Source organism: Corvus moneduloides, chromosome 3 (genome assembly GCF_009650955.1).
Source record: "Corvus moneduloides isolate bCorMon1 chromosome 3, bCorMon1.pri, whole genome shotgun sequence".
NCBI lineage: Eukaryota > Metazoa > Chordata > Aves > Passeriformes > Corvidae > Corvus > Corvus moneduloides.
In genome coordinates, this window is record NC_045478.1 from 84676032 (window position 1) to 84693624 (window position 17593).

The window sequence follows — 17593 nt, forward strand, 5'->3', positions numbered from 1 at the left end:
GAAGCAGGAACCAGACCCTCTATTTTATAGAGTGACAGTGCATTTCAAGATGCTACTGCAGCAAATGTTGGTTTCATGGTGCAGTAGGAAAACTGTAACTGAGTTGCTACCACAGAGACACGGTGGGATGACTTGCACAGCTGGAGCACTGCAAAGGATGGTTCTAAACTCTTGGGAAGGGATAGGCAAGGGAAGACAGATGGTGGAGTAGCCCTGTGTGTTAGGAAGGGTCTCAACTGTCTGGAGATGAACAATGATGACAATAGGGTTGAGTGCTTATGGGTAAGAATCAGGAGCACGGCCAACAAGGCAGGTATCCTGGTGGGAGTCTGTTATAGAGCACCCAGCCAGGATGGAGAGGCAGATGAAATATTCTGGAAGCAGCTGGGACAAGTCTTGCAATCCCTGGCCCTTATTGTTCTGGCAGACTTCAGCATATCAGACGTCTGCTAGAAATACAAGACAGCAGAGGGGAAGCAGTCTAGGAGATTCGTGGAGTGTGTGAAGAGAACTTCCTGACATACCTGGTGAGGAAGCCACCAGGGGAGGTGCCCCACCAGACTTGCTGTTTGTGAACAGAGAAGGGCTGGCGAGTGATGTGATGGTCAGAGGATGTCTTGGGCAAAGCTATTAGAAAATTATAGTGATTGCGATTCTTCAAAAGTAAGGAGGGGTGCCAGTAGATCTGCCACCTTGGACTTCCAGAGGGCAGACTTTCACCTCTTTAGGTGACTGGTTGAGAGACTCCCTAAGGCAGCAGTCCTGAAGGGCAAAAGAGCCTAGGATGGCTGGATGTACTTTAAGAAGAAAATCTTAAATGTGCAAAGGCAAGCCACCCCTATGTGCTGAAAGATGAGACACGAGGGAAGATAACCAGCCTGCCTGAACAGACTGCTTTGGCTGGAACTTGGGAAAAAAAAAGAATCACCTTTGAAACAAAAGGCAAGGAGGACTATGAGAATGTCAGGTCGTGCAGAGAGAAAATTAGAACAGCTCATGACCAACTAGAATTTAATCTAGCTACTTCTGTTAAAGACAACAAAACATGTTTTTACAAATCCTTTACTGGATGCAGGGAAAAAACATAGTGACAAAGAATAATGAAAAGACTCAGGTACTTAATGCCTATTTGGCCTCAGTCCTTATTAGCGAGACAAGTTATCCTCAGGGTACCTAGCCCTTGAACTGGAAGACAGAGATGGGAAGCAAAATGAAGCCCCACAGTCCAGGAAGAAATGGTTAGTGACCTGCTGTGCCATGTAGACACTCACAGGTCTATGGGGCTGGATGGGATCCACCTGAAGTACTAAGGGAGCTGGCAGAAATACTCACCAAGGCACTTTCCATCATTCACTGCAATCCTGTCTAACTAGGGAGGTCCCAGTTCGTGGGAGATAAGCAAATATAAGAAAGCATATATATATATATATATGTATATATATATATATGTGTATATACATATATATATATATATATACAAACGCATCTATATATAACAGGAAGGAGAATCCAGGTAAAAAACTGGCTGGATGGCCAGGCCCAGAGAGTGGTAGTGAATGGATCTAAATCCAGCTGGCAGCAGTCACCACTGGCGTTCCCCTGGGCTCTGTATTGGGGCCGGTCCTGTTCAATATGTTTATCAAGGGGCATCGAGGGCACCTGCAGTCACTTTGCAGTAGGTCACCAAGTTGGGTGGAAACGTTGATCTGCTGGAGTGCAGAGGGATCTGGACAGGCTGGATTGATGGGCTGAGGCCACTTGTATGAGGTTCAAGAAGGAAAAATTCTGGGTCCTGCACTTGGGCAACAACAACCCCAGGCAGTTCTACAGGCTGGGGGCAGAGTGGCTGGAAAGCTGCCCAGAGGAAAAGAACCCGGGGGTGCTGGTTGATGGCCGGCTGAACATGATCCAGCATGTGCTCGGGGCCAAGAAGGCCAATGACATCCCGGCCTGTATCACCAACAGTGTGGCCAGCAGGACCAGGGTAGAGATACTCCTTCTTGGCACTGGTCAGGCTGCTCCTCAAATCCTGTGCTCAGTTTTAGGTCTTTCAGTACAAGAAGGACATTGAGGTGCAGGAGCAAGCCCAGAGAAGGGCAATGGAGCTGGGGGGGTTCTGGAGCACAAGTCTTGTGAGAAGTGGCTGAGGGAGCTGGGGGTGTTAAACCTGGAAAAAGGAGGCTCAGGGGAGGCCTTAACACTCTACAACTGCCTGAAACACTGTAGTGAGGTGAGGGATGGCCTTTTCTGCCATGTCTCAAGTGAAAGGATGAGAGGAAATGGCCTCAAGTTGCTCCAGAGAAGGTTTAGATTGGATAGCAGGAGAAATTTCTTCACAGAAAGGGTGGTCAAGCATTGGAACGGGCTGCCCAGGAAAAGTGCTCAGGTCACCATCCTTGGAAATGTTCAAAAAATGTGTTGATGTGGCACTTGGAGACATGGTTTAGTGGTGAAAATGGCAGTGCTGGGTTAAGGGTTGGTCTAGATGATCTTCTGCAACCTAAACAATGGTTCTAAGATCCCACTTAAAAAGTGTTTGTGAGGTGGGAACTAGAAGATACTGATGTCCAACAAATGCTAAAGGAATTAAATGAACTCCAGCTCTTGCTACTTCAATCCTATTATCACTGCCCACCCACGTTCCCCAAAGCAGATGGAGCAAGGCAACTTTACTGGGCATGCAAATACTAGATCCGTTTGGAGAAAAGCAGGTTTAAAAATGCCAGTATGGATTGCCTACTATCGCACTTCAATAGCATGAACATGTGTAACAGTTCTTTTGGTTTCTAATTAGACACAGACAATTGGATTTATTTCTGATTTCCTCAGAAAAGTGACTTCAGTTGTGGGAGGCTGAAGGGCTGGCAGACACCTCCATTCAAATTTAGTATAATGTTGCCACCTACAAGCTTTGCATTTTTGCCAATATAACTAAATTGTACATTAAAGGATACACCCAGCTGGGTGCTTATTTCAGCTTTGTTAGTTTAGCCTGTGGTCAACCCTCATCTGATAATTACGATTTTCCATAGTGTGTTGAATTTCATCAACTGAGGTGGTTTTGTGGTATCAGTTGCTAGCCAATAGGAACTATATTAAGACTATCATGTCAGAAACACAGCTGAACTAAATCTCCCATTCCAAGGTGAGAGAGCAGTACTTCAGTCACCAATTCATACACTTTCCTTGGCCATTTGCCATCTGTCTAACTGAATCAAAGCCAAATCTTCATCAGAAGAGAAAGCATGGCCATTTTCATGCTGTTTATCAGAGGAAGGGGAGACAGTCTCATCATGTCCTTGTTTACTCCCATTTTACATACAAGTTGGTTTCTCCTCCCATTATCTGTTCAGTAGCTTAAATGGCTGTTGTTTACACAGCTGTAAGTGAGGGTTAGTCAAGAAGGCGTCATGAAAATGTTTGGAAAGCAAATGAGATACAAACCTTTCTCCTTTTGTTTTTTTAACCAAGACCAATCTACGTCTACAAGTTTATAATTTCTCTCTCATAGGTTATTAACCATTTAGTAAACAGGCTGGCTTTGAAAGTGATTTCACTAAGTATGTTGACAAAATACGATAGAAAATTATTTTTCGTATCATTGCTCTGTTTTTTGTTATAAAATGTAAAACATCTCTCTACCTAACGCATGCTAGTAAAGGAAAATAATATTACCACATTTTTGATATAACTATTAACAGCCTATGAGAGAAATTCTGTATAGTTGCTCCTAGATTGGATTCTGAAGTATTTACTAGAAATAGATTTATATATGTTAGCATAACCTTGATCCAATAATATGCTTCAGCATATGTTTGATGCAAAAACATGCATCAGTAATATAAGATTCAGTGGACAATATGGGTTAGCATATGCTTAGACTTCAGCATACAATGAAATATTTGCCTAAATAGTGTCCTGTTAACAACTGTGATCTGAGAAAAACAAAACATAGAACTGATGGGATCTTAAATACTGCATCAGTGTACCAAAACCACTTACTCACAGGTACAATCAGAAAGCTGGTGGCTAAAAAATGAAAAATACTCCTTGTAACTTCATGACTTCTAAAAACTCAACAAAGACTCAGATGACCCAGAGCAAACAGCTTGAGTAACACATTTTCAGAAACTAATTTTCAAAAATACAGTAAAAACATATTGGTAAGTGCCTATTGTCAGGGTGTACTTGTTTGGATTTCTCAATTGACTCCATATGTGACAAGCTACAACACCTAACGTGTGTGTACCATGCATATACATATACATGCATATGTACAATTCAGGGATTAGTGCAAGTGATGAACATTTAAAACTTAGAGCTAAGACTTTGTCCATAGACAACTGAAATTCAGATCATGTTTTATCTTGGAAAACCATGCACATATTGATATAAAAAATAATACAAATATGAAGATTCCTTTTAAGTCTTAACAATTAGAAAGCCTGTAACGTTTAGGAAATCTAGAATCTGTACTCATGCACCAAATTTTTAGCCTTAAGGAACCTTTTGGATCAAATTTATAAACTGTTACTTGGCAGCCTCAAATTTTGTGCTGGTGGTTGGTTAGGTGCAGGGGGGACTGATTTTGCCTGCTCGTGTGCTCCTAGGAAGTGGTGCTTAAAAAGTAACCATCACTGAATGGACCTCAGCACCTTCAAAAGCATTTTCTCAGGGGACCTTGCTAACTAGCTCCCTGAGAAGCCTGAAGTGTGCTATCCTCGTATCTTAAGAGTGGAGGCTGGCAGTTTCCTCTTGTCACCAGATTTTAAACTTGATTGCTTCATGGTCTCTGTCTCCAAGACAGCCATCAATCACCACCTCACTCATGAGACCCTCTTTGTTAATAAGCAACAAATCAAAAAGTGCATCTTTCCCAGTGGGCTCCCTTAGTACCTGTACCATGAAGTTAGCATCCTGGTGTTTTAGCAATCTTCTGGATCTGTTTGTGCTGGCTGTTTGTTGTTCCCAGTTAACATCTGGCAAGTTGAAGTCCCCCCAAAGGACAAGGGAAGTTGATTTGGAGGTTTCCATCAAGGAACAATTCATCAGTGTCATTGTCCTGGCTAGGTGGTCTATAGCAGACTCCCACGATGACATCCATGTTGTTTGTCCCTTAATCCTTACCCAGAGACTTTCAACCATACCATTACCAAACGTAAGCTCCATACATCCCAGGCCCTCCATTACATACTCCACCTCCCTGCCTCACCTGCCTTGCCTGCAGAGCCTGTAACCATCCAACGTGGCACTCCAGGCACAGTTTCATCGCACCAGGTTTCCCTTATGCCAATGATGTTGTATCTCTGCAAGCTTTGGTATTGAAACATTTCAACTTTTGGCATGCCACCCCAAGACATACCTGTTATAACCCTCAAATATACACTATCTATTATAGCTTCTGGATTCAACATCATGAGACATGTTAGTAGTATATTAGTCCATATCAGCAGTTTAAATGTATACTACAACATGCAACAACTAATACCACAATTACATAGATTATTACTTGAACTGCATCGAGCTTGGCACTTGCTAGAAACTAATCACAAATGGCTTTATACAGTTTGTTAAAAGAATAAATGAGAAGACTTCAACCGATAGCATGCATTTTTTTTCTCTTAGGCACGAAGATGTATGGAACAGCAGATTTTCATCTCCTACAGAATAAAGTTCTTTCCTCCTTTATCTTTTCTTCCTTCTGAAACATTTCCTGCATTTTATGAATGGCAGGGCAGACAAGAGGGGAACGGGACAATCAAGCCTTGCACAATTTTTTGCATTTTTTTGGGTTTTTTGACTGGAAAGTGACAATACGGGCTTGAATTCCTGATACATACACTGGGAGGACTGTTTCAAGACACAGCTAACAATAGACAAATTTCCAGCAAGTGAAATCTAAATAAAAGGAAGTCTCAAGAGCCCTAAGGGCAAGTAAAGTGTGAACACACAGCACTCCACAAATCTAACAACCTTTAACCACATAGAACAAAGGTCCCAAATTAAAGTAACATTTGAACAAACATCACCTACTTGCACTTCATACAAGGTGGACAAAGACTTCTTTATGTGCACAAAAATACAGAATGAGAAATAAACAAGAGCTGAGTAAACCAGGCTGAACTGTCAATATCTGCAACAGGATAACGCAGATTAAGTTCTTCCTTTCTGGCTTTTAAGTTCTGCCTTTCATAAGCATGGTGCAAACTAATGCTGACAGATGATGTCCATATGCAACACGGGACCTCTGGAAGCACCACGCCTGACTTGAGTACGTGGCTTGTCAAATCCAGAGAGAATGTGCGGCTATTGCAGCATTCTTTACAGCAATAATTAAGAGAACTAACAACAGTCTTTTCCCCTTTTACTTTGGAAGAAAAGAGAATAGTAAGGTCCCTGTTCCAAGTACTGCCATTTTGCCTTATTCTAGTTCAAGACCAGATGGTGTAAAGTACTTCTCACTAGGTCCTTCTGGTCTCCTATAAGAGATCTTGATGATCTTATCAGAGAAGAGACAAAGGTGAAGCATGTGTTTTTGTTAGGGCCTGATGAAGCCTGGAGGGGAAGGGACAATAGTTACTTTCCGGACCGATCACAGCAAAGCTGTGCTCACTGCCGACAGCATAATGGAGTTAGTACTGACAGCAGAGTATCCATCTGTTGACAGTACTATCGGTCACACTGTGGTCTTCATCCCCTTCCTCCCCACAGTAACGTTAGGGTATGTCCTCAAATGTCCCTTGGACGTGAGTTCTTTTTACATGGCTCAGGTCCTCTGCTAATTTTTTAGTTCTGGTTTTCTTTTATCAGCTATCTGAACTCCCCTGAGTACTACCTCCTCACAGGCCCGAAACATTTATCAATCAGCTGTTAATGATATTTCACAGGCAACTTCTTCAGTGCTGCTGAGTGCTACATTCAGTAATCTAAATACTTGTGACAATTACGTCATGGATATTTCAACCCTCTTTACAAGTCTGCAAGACCATGAAGTGATAGGAGAAAATAGCCACAACCTGGAAGCTGTAAAGTCAGTACCTTGGCACTACAGCCAGTTCCTCTAAGGCTGTCCAGAAGCTAGATCAGCCTGCAGTGTAAGAACAAAACAAGAAAAAAATACCAAGATTTTCATTCTGGAGGGTAAAAAACGCTGTGCAAGCAAATACTTTCATTTCTTGTACTCTGTTCTTCCTTATTGTGGGCTTGATCCTTTCTCCAAACTGGATCAGTGTAGAAATGTGGAGGCAGGTTTAAGAGTTCTAAACTAATTTTCAGTTAGTGCATTTCCAGTAGAATTTTCAACACTCAAAACACTATAAGAGAAGCTCACAAATCTAGTACAATGGACTAGTAGGAAAAACAGGAGTAAACCAGGCAAGGACACTTCAAGAGTGACTGACAATAGAGGTAGATTAACAACAGAGGTAGACTAACAACAATTTAGTGGTTTGGGTTTTTGCTTTCCCAACAACCTTCTCTTAGGATTTAGGTTAATTCTAGATAATGATAACAAGATATCACTACTGTGCTGATTTTGGCTGGTATAGAGTTCTTCACAGTGGCTGGTATAGGGCTGTGGTTTTGGTTTGTGCTGAGCACAGAACTGATAACATCGAGATGTTTTCGTTATTGCTGAGCAGGGCTTACACAGAGCCAAGGCCTTTTCTGCTTTTTGTTCTGTCATGCTGGCGAGGAAGTTGGGGGTGCATGGGAGGTTGGGAGGAGACACAGCCAGGACAGGCAACCCAAACTGACCAAAAGGATATTCCAGACCATATGACATCATGCTCGGTATATAAAATGAGGGGAAGGAGCAGGAGGGGGATGTTTGGAGGGATGGCTTTTGTCTTCCCAAGTCACTGTTACACATGATGGGGCCCTGCTGTCCTGGAGATGGCTGACCACCTGCTTACTCATGGGAAGCAGTGAATTAATTCCTTGTTTTGTTTTGCATGTGTGTGTGGCTTTTGCTTTCCCTATTAATCTGTCTTTATCTCAACCCATGAGCTTTCCAGCTTTTACTCTTCATTTCTCTCCCCAGTCCTGCTGGTGGGGGAGTGAGTGAGTGGCTGCGTGGGGCTTGGTTGCCATCTGGGGTGAATCCACAACAACTAAATACAACTTCTGGTTTTAATAATATGCTCCCTTAAACATTGTCCAAGCATATTAATGGGTGTTTGTAAAAGTTTGAACAAAAACCAAAATAATTCAGGTCATAAGGCTTGATTCCATATCACATTTCATTGTCACAGCACAGCAAACAAGACTGTTTACTCTTAACTGTGGTAATTGCTCAATATTACTGCCAAGTCTGTTGATGTATAACATTTTGAAGGTGCTTCTGCTATATTTTCACTAATGATTCACTGGATGATATAATGATTCATATTCCATCCTAGAAAAACCTCCTCTCATGCACACACTTTCAAGACAATGACAAAGTTTCAAATTTTCCTGTTGTAGTTAGAGCAACACCAATACTTCAACCAACTTTGCCCTTCCAATGGTTATGTGTGCAGTTGAAATCACGGCAAGCATGCAAAAATCTGCTGGTGTTTTACCTGGTGAGGTACGGAAGCGACACTGTCCAGTCATTGGATCATACTCCTGGTTTTCATCAGAGCACAGACACAGGAAAGAACCATCAACATTTTCACAGAGGGCTTCGCCACATACTCCACTCAACATTTCACATTCATTCACATCTGGGGAAAAAATCCGAAACATAAATCAATTGAGACCCATTACTGATTGTTCTTTTATCTCCTGTATCTGTGCCAATATTGTCTGCCAGATTACAGATGTGATCTCTGGGGAAGGATTAAAAACTCAGTAATACGTAAGTGGATTCATAAACAAGTATTAAGTCCTTTGAAATAAAGACCCCTGAAAATTGCAGTACAGTTTATAGACTGTAAGTGCTGATTAGGTGCTGCTTGTAGACCAGAACACAGTTTTTTGGTGTTTCTCATTGTTAAATACTTGTTTTTTCTGTGTATTCTCTTCTTGGGATTTAAGATTCAGAGTAATTTAATTTGTTTTCTTAACTTTATTATCAAACTTTCACTAAACTCAAGGAGCAAAATGAAAAGGTTATGGCGTGATTCAGACTGCACCACAAAAAAGAGAGTTAATTTTCCTCCCCAAAATACCATTTTCCTTGTAAACAACCACTAAACAGTGAATTCCCTGGCCCCACTGCTACCATATGCCTATCATATACATGGACTCACAGGCTGCTCTGGGACCCACAGAAGTTATGCCCAGGTCACCCAGGGACCCCCACTGAACACTGCAAAATTCCTCTCTCCAAAAAAATCCACATATTTTTAACCCGGATTCCATACACCTGCTAACTAGCCTACCCTGAAATGCTTTTTTGATAGAAGACTTGTCTGTTGCTTAAACAAGGATTACCAAATACTACAAGGATCACTTTACTTGACTTTCTTTTTGGTTGCTAAAGTTGACATTTGAAAATCTACTTTGTCTACTAATGAGAGAATCTCATTAGTAGACAGAAATCATGCAGATTAGTATCAGAAATAGTAATTTCTGTATCACAATTCAGAAATTCCTATAATTGAGTGTAGGAATAATTTGTTGCCTATCAAAATCTAGTCTTCTGAATAAATGTTGATTTTTATATATTTTTATACAAATATGCATTTTAACTTAAAGTTTGCTCAGCATTTAAAATATGTATTTAGATTTTTGTTTTTACTGGGTTCTTGTCACAAGGAATAAGTCTTTTTGGGGAACATTGCCTAGTCAGGAACTAGAAACTTACTTTTTCCTGAAATTCTTTTGGTTGAAAACTGGCTTCAAAATTTATAAGAGTATTTTATACTATATATTTTTATACAAGAAAAGAAAAAAAAGCATTATTTCATGGTTCAGAATTACTTCACTGGGAACTCAAAATTAAATTTAGTTTCACACCATCCTTTCCTTCCCCCCTCCCTTTTTTTTTTTTTTTTACTTTCTTTGCTTCAATTGTTTTCATCCATGAAAAGTCACTGTATGACAAAACACGCCTTGGTATGCAAAATAAGTGCCAAGTGGCACAAAGAATTTTGTAACAAAACTATTTAATATATTAGAAAATGCACACAAACACTCTGTAAAACTTTTAGTTCCTTCTCTCTGTTTGGTATTCCATTTAGGTCTCTGTTACCGGTAAATGTGTTTCATCCTGCGTCTGGCTTGAAGAAATTGCTTAATGAATACCTTTCCTTGATCTGGTATTAATTTTATGCTACAAACTTGTGCTGCTTCAGATGGTTCTCCAGCCATCACTACTAAACAGATCTGGAAACCTATTAGTCACAAAAGAAATGTGCAGTATTTACATACCTACAAAAATCCCACATCATTTCATGGCAATGGGTGTCTTTCCTGGAGCTGGAAGCTAATGTTAAAACCTGTTTAAACACAATATGCCTAGGGAGGTGCCATCTAATTCAGCCTGGCTGCACCACATTCCAGAAGTTATTTCCTGCAGGGGGTAGTGCAGGGTCCTGGTTACTCAGCTAAGAGACTAAAGAGATGTAGCACCTAAATAGGCTACAGTATTAAACTCATTCTATTATATTTGTGAATGGTCCTGACATGCAGAAACAGGGAGGTTTCTTGGGTTTTTTAAAAGAAATAAAATAAGTGGCTCGGCTTAATTTGCTGTTGGCTTTCGTTTGTCCTAATAACAGGTTTTCATCAAATAGATACACAGTAAAGTTTCCATCTGGCACAAGGTTCACTGAGTGAAGAAGAGCTCAACCCTATTTTAGTAGTAGGTGGCATAACTTTAATAAAAACTGACAGAAAACAAAAATGTGAAATGAGTTTGTTGGAGTGCTGTTTTTGCTCACTTGAACTTTGCAGCAGTGACTACTTGCACCTATGAACTCACCTGTACACCCTTGCCCATCCTGTGTGTCCTGGTAGCCTTGGTAACAGAGGCAGCGGTAGGAGCCATCCATATTTTCACAGAACCCGTGACTGCCACATACCGTGCCATTCGTACATTCATCCACATCTGCAAGGAAGAATTTTGACATCAGACAGGCTGAGTGACAGCCAAAGGCAGACATTCATGAAGAGTGCAGAAAACCCACAGATGGGCCATTCTGCAAACAGATGCAGCTATGTCTCTCAACATACTGGGAAGGAACATAAGGACAAAAATTAAGGTAAGCACATGAACAATTTAAGAAATTGTTTCAGTGTTAGTTTTTCAGTAAATATGTCAGCAATGGTCAACTGCCTGCACCCATTTGTTTCACCAAACTTGCCAACCACAGCATGATGCTACATAGCACAGACTAAGGCATAGTTTAACTAATCTCTGACTGACTTACAGATTCTTCCAGTGTAGTATTATACAGTCAACAACATGAGAGAAACGGAACTCACTGTGCCTACAAAAAGAGTTCAAGGTTATGGCTACATCCCCTGTGCAGAAGTGATGCACAGATCTCATTCTGGCTCTCAGCACAGATCACAATTCCATAGTGTAAGTGGTAAATATCTGTGGACTGAGCCTTTTGTCTTTAATCCTGTAAATCTACACATACAAGTCATCTTACTCAGGTACACAAAGTAATTCCAATGCTGGAATGTTTTCTGCACTGGCCTTTTCATTTGTAGTTCCAGTTTTGGTTTGCTGGCCTTACAAGTAAGTCACCGGCATGTGTAAGTCTGTTCTTTGACTCAGCTGCCCCTCGAATTATAAAGAAGCAGAGCTGCTTGTGGCAGATTGCGGTTTATTTCTGTAAGCGTATAACAAGTGCTAGGAATGCATTCTTTTATCTCCACTCAAAGTAAGACCTAAACCCAAAGCCATGGCCATATGTGGTCATTAAAGATGTCATGGGGTGCTTTTCAGGAGGAAGACCATTAGCTGAAACTGTGAACCTACCAGGATGCTAGGATTAGTACTTTCTGCCTTCTAAATTTCTCTGCAGTCTGAAGCAGAGAAATTATTGCTGTATTTCTTTCCTAAAAAACATTATGATGTTAAGTAAGGCTGCTGTCTGCTTTCCTTCTGCACATTTCCTCAAGGGATAATTACATTTTAAATGGGGAATAAAGTGATTTGCTCTTGATTTATCTGAGTACTTGTTACTATCATTAATTCTGCACATTTTGGTAGCCCTTCATGTGATGGAGCCTACCATCATTCTACCTCCAGTGAAAGCCTTTGGCACTCCCTGAACTAAAGAACTGCTGAGACTGAATCCTGCAGTGCCACAGAGAAGGCTTCTCTGAACAGGTGAGCAGCACTGCTGTTTGGTGTCTTCCTTCAAGAACAGAGTAGGGCTCAAAGGTAGTCCTGCCTACTCCTCCAGCTCTTCACAGCTGTGTCAAACAAAAAACTTCAGAAGTCAGCAAAGATGCACTGCATTCCTATCCTGACAGTGCTCACCAAGCAAGGACTTTTTTGCTTTTAAATTGTGTTTTATGCTCAGCTGAAAGGGAACTCTTGGTCTTTGAACCATGTGGTCACAGCCCACCAAGCTATCAAAATTTGAGCAGCATGTCATTACCATCCACACTTGTTACCTCTTCTGCTGCCCTCTTTTTCCCCAAGTGCTCAAATTCATTCACACAAGCTCTGCATGCCTCAGGGAGAGGTATTTTTGGGGTCTTGAACACCAGCTTTTCCTGTGTGCTGTGGTGGGTTCTAAACAGGTTTGGAATCGCATGTAGACTTTTAAGGCCAGAAGAGTCTATCTAGAGCCTTTTAAAAGGCTAAAAACCTGTCTCTGGCAATTTCTGTACCAATGGAATAAACGGTGAAATTTTAACATTTTTCTCAGAAAGACATGTCATTTCACTCTAGGATGTTTAAGTGATGGAAAATTCACTTCTACTGAACTGACCAGTTAACAATCTTCAGCCTACATACGAAATGCATACAAAACCTGTATGTACTACATACACCAAAATCTAGGGGACATATATGAGTATAATTGACAATTATAAAGAAAGTACTGGCAGATGGAACTGGCAGAAAAATTTATTTGGTTTTAAGTTTTGCAGTAAAGATTTTAATAGTCTTTACATCTTGATTTATTAAACAAAGGAAAAATACTCAAGGAATTTATGTTAGAAAGGGCTATTGTATTTGGCAAAGAATACAATAGCCAGTATGCTTATTCTCAAGGAATTGAATATGAAAATTTGGATGGTTTCTGGATGTTGAACTAATTGAAACCTACCACAAACCTTTCCTAGCAGAATTAATTCAAGAATGTGAATAAGCAACTTATCTGTATTAAAGACTGTCAGAGGTCAAGAACTACCTTTTACACCTTTTCATTTTCGAGTCCCCACTCAAGTGACAGAATTATAGAAAGATGCATATGGAGTTACCAGGAGGAAGACAATAAAAAGTCTTTACAGTGGTGTTTTCCTGGTCCCTCCTTTTTGCTGCTATGCACTGTCTCTGCATAACATAACTGATATTAATAGTCTCATGTGATCAGCAGAGTTTCACATATCTAATAAAACAACTGAATACTCTGTCTCTTAATCAGAAAACTCTGTTAAGAAAATGAATTAAAAATGAGTAAACAATGGTGGACTGACAGCCAGGAATTTCAGACAACAGACAAAAACACACAGTGCTTGTGTTTTCAGTGAACAGCTATGGTTAAATAACAAAAAGTTCCTGAGCCACAGGACAGTGACTTTGTTAAAAACCTACACAGAAGAAACTACAACTGGAGATTTTAGAATTACCCAAATAACAAAACTTCTCTTGCTTAAAACCTAAATGTTAAAGGAAACAGGGGAATGGTTCATGCAGCTAGCTCTTCATAGGTAAAACAAGGTCATTGACTAAAAAGCTGTAGAAACAAAACCTGTGATTTCAGCAAGTGTCCTAATTCAGTGTATAACACAGCTACAGAAGACAGTTTTGTTTCTAAGAAGTACAGTCTGAACATCTTTCAGTGCATAGGATATTACAGAGAAGGTCCAAGCACCAAATATTTTTCCTTGTCTAGACAGTTCACTCAAAGGACTCTTTTTTATAGCCGGAAAGGACATTTGTTTCTTTAATCACCCCGTAAAGAGTGATGCTTGTAATCGGCAGTTCTCTTGCTACATAGAAACAAAGTCAGGGGGAAAAAACTAAATATGAAACTAATATACCCTATGTCTATAGAGTGACTAAAGCAGTTCTCTGTAATTCAGCCTGTTTTAGAATCCATGAATCAGTGCTGCCTGCTTTAATCAAAAGGCAAAACGTGCACTCATGCACACTCCCGTGCAGTTCAACACTGTGTTCCTGTTTTCTGACAACCTGAACAAGATGAAGGCAACCTCAACCTCAAGCATGATAACTTAAATCTCACTGAAATCTATTTACAACGCAAAATGTCTGGAAGAGGAACTGGTTCCTAGGATAGGTCTGTAAAGTCATTAGGGAAGCAGAGCTCTGATTCTGAAACTTCCAGGGCTACCCATAACATGCATACATAAAAGGAAGAAGCAAAGGTTGGATAGCTCTGGCGGGATGTGTAATTTTTTTGGGACTGCCTGTTGCAGCAGAGAGAAGCCAGTGAGAGACATATGGGATGGGACATGGAGACAGAAGAGGTGCTTGAGGCAGGGTATTGACTTAAGCATCAGAGAACTTGAGGTTTTGCCAACATAGTTGATTAGCAGCCAGCTGGGTAAAACATCATCTTTACATGAACCCCAGAAAGCTCAACAAGGAACTAACGAGCACTCTGAGAGCCTTCCGTTCAGAGAGCCTGGCACAGTCAAACTGCTGAGCCTGGGGCAAGGCTGCAGTGGAATGTCACTGCTGCAACAAAAGTTTGTCTACACCTTGGAAGAAGACACAGTTTCCACAGCTGTTCAGTTTACTTTGGCCGATGGCCACAAAAACTCCATACCAGAACTGAATCACATGAGGTTCTTAAATGTTTTATGCTGTTGTTTCAAACTTTAAAAAAAAACCAAGTCAAACTCATAACAAAATGTCTAGAGATGCAGAAAATTTGCTCCCCAGGTACAGAGAGGTGTGTGAACCCAGGAAAATTTTCTCAGGTTCTTCCTCTGACGGTATAAACAGTTATTCTCACTCACTTAACTAGAAGTAAATTCACAGAGGCACTTAGTGTAAAGAACAGTAGCTCCTGCGGCTGGAAGGCACATCCTTTCTCAGCACCTGGAATGTCACACATTCCTTTTGTTTTATCTTGCCTTTTAGCATGAAACTAACACCACTACAAATATTAACACTGATGCCATCAGTGCTCCGTTAAAATAAGTTTTTTCAAAACTCTGGAGTTGTTTTTATTAAAATGACAGAATGGAGAAACTAATTGTGGTGGAAAAGGAGTGCTGCTGCTTCAGAGACTAGAAGTACCCTTGCTTCGCCAAGTTATTAAAATACTTTCCAAGTGCTGAATATAAAGTCTGATCTGTATTCCATACACAACACCAATTACTTGTGAAGCATGCTCAACTGGTTTTGTACTTGTTTTATTCTTCATTAAAAAGTTCCAAAACTAGTCACAATCCTGGAAATAAGATCTTGTGACTTCATCTTTTTCTATTTAGTAAGTTTGGCTTTTTTGTTCTAATGGAGATTAACTTTGTATTACTTCATCATATATGATAGCAACCTTTCCCTGGAAACTGTGCTACTTTATTAACTGTCAGAGATGCAGAGGAGGTCATTGTTTCTGGTACATCTCCTAACATTAGATGCCAATGACTCTGGAATTTTTTTTTTGAAGTTGTGTTCCTTTTTGATTCTGCTTTTTTTAATTTCTGGGAGTTTGGATTCACAAGGTTGATAAGTGTTCTTCTAGCTTTGATTTGAAATAAAGTGTTTGGTTTCTACAAAGAGATGGCTGCATTCTTCTCTGGCCACTTTTTTTTTTTTTTTTATAGCTATGCTCAACAGTGAGGCAAAACACCTGCTACTACTTTTCTTGCAGAGAAATTGAAGATATGTAGCCATATCCTTCCTGAACACTGGGTGAAATGTATACATGCCGATGAAAGAGTCCATGAACATGCTTTGGAATTATCCCCATTACTTCAAATCATAAAATGTCGCCTCCTCCATCAATCATGGAGTTACTCAGATTTGCTCTCTCTAGCCCACTTGACCAGGCTTCTGTCTTGGCAGTAAGAGAATGTGTCTTTCAACTTACACCATGGTTACAAATGAAGTAAAAGTTTAGAGAGAAAAAAGCACTAAAAAACACTCCAGAATGTTTTATAGTTATCAATAATAATTAAAACAAAAATGGTGTGCTTGATGTTATGCTATATCTAAATGTACAGCACTTACTCCCTTACATCAGCATAACAGTGCTCCTGCCAGCAGTGTATTTCATTTCACGAGAGATCACATTACTAAATACATGACAGGTTATATGCCAGCTTGAATAATAAAGCTGTAATGCTAGTTTTTCTCTGCTATAAGCAGGGAGAGTAAATGGAACAGTCAGAGACAAGTTTCAGTCTTGAGTCTCTGACCTCATCTGCCAAAGGACAAATGTTTTCACTATCCTAAGTGAACTATGAGAAGAGCTGGCCTGTAACCAATCACATATGGATTTACTGGCCTATAATTTGGGAGAGAGAACAGTTGCTTACTTCTTGGATGCTTGAGATCCACTATCCATAGGTTCTAACACCGAGCTATCATCTGCTCCGTGCTTCTCCTCGGCATGTACCCTGCTGAAATACTACCATTTAATTTTTTCCCCTTCTGTACTTTTCACACAAGACTTCTTGTCTTGAACGCTCCTCTCACCCATAAGAACAGCCATTCTTAATGCAGTTAGGGGAGTGTTTATTTTCTATCAGCATCACTGACTACACAAAGCTGCATACCTTCTTGGTCTCATTGAGCACAAGTGTCCTGTTTTAAATTCAGTGCAGGAGAGCAGCATCACTAGCAAACGTGTGTACACCATTAGCAACAGGATATACTCTCATGATATAGTAACATAAAAAACCTAGTTACCCTGAATTCCAGGCTCCTGCTTGATGTTGCTGTAAAGATCTGATTACTGCTATTTACTCCATTTCTGTAATTTCAAAATGCCTGAAGTGCTGTAATAAAAATACTGCACTTCACTACAACTTCTCACTGGAGTTACCATTCTGTTTTTCAAAAAAGTTTGGACATGCAAAGCTCTGTTGTCTTCCACACAGCAATGAGAACATTCAGGCAGCCCAGGCTTGCTGATAATGCACTTAAGCTTCAAATTAGATAATCCTAAATATTCATGTGTATCTTACTCACAGAAACTTATCAGGAGCTTGAGTTCCAAACACACTTTGGACATCATCTATTTATGAGAAAAAAAATATAGGCCCTTAAGTGGCAGATTTTAGAATTAGTAGTGACTGACTGACTACTTTTCTCACCCTCCTAATAGCAACAAATCAATGGGAATGGGTTATTATAACTTGTCTCACCTTCGCACGTTCGGCCATCTGCAGACACAGAAAAGCCCCGCTCACATATGCACTGGTAGGAACCATCCGTGTTTAGACACTCTCCGTGTGGTGAACAGAGGTCAGATCTCTCACATTCATTGATATCTGAAAGCAC

At 40.4% G+C, this 17593-nt stretch overlaps 1 protein-coding gene across 8 annotated transcripts in view; it reads right to left on the reverse strand.

Annotated features, from left to right (window-relative positions):
- Nucleotides 1-17593, reverse strand: part of LTBP1 (latent transforming growth factor beta binding protein 1) — a 194648-nt gene that overhangs the window by 24495 nt on the left and 152560 nt on the right. For all 8 annotated transcript variants that reach the window (XM_032102534.1, XM_032102530.1, XM_032102531.1 and 5 more), the window contains 3 exons: nt 17458-17583; nt 10910-11035; nt 8562-8705 (listed from right to left, as the gene is read on the reverse strand). In XM_032102534.1, coding sequence (XP_031958425.1) covers nt 8562-8705; nt 10910-11035; nt 17458-17583 — 396 coding nt within the window. The remainder of the gene's footprint in view (nt 1-8561; nt 8706-10909; nt 11036-17457; nt 17584-17593) is intronic.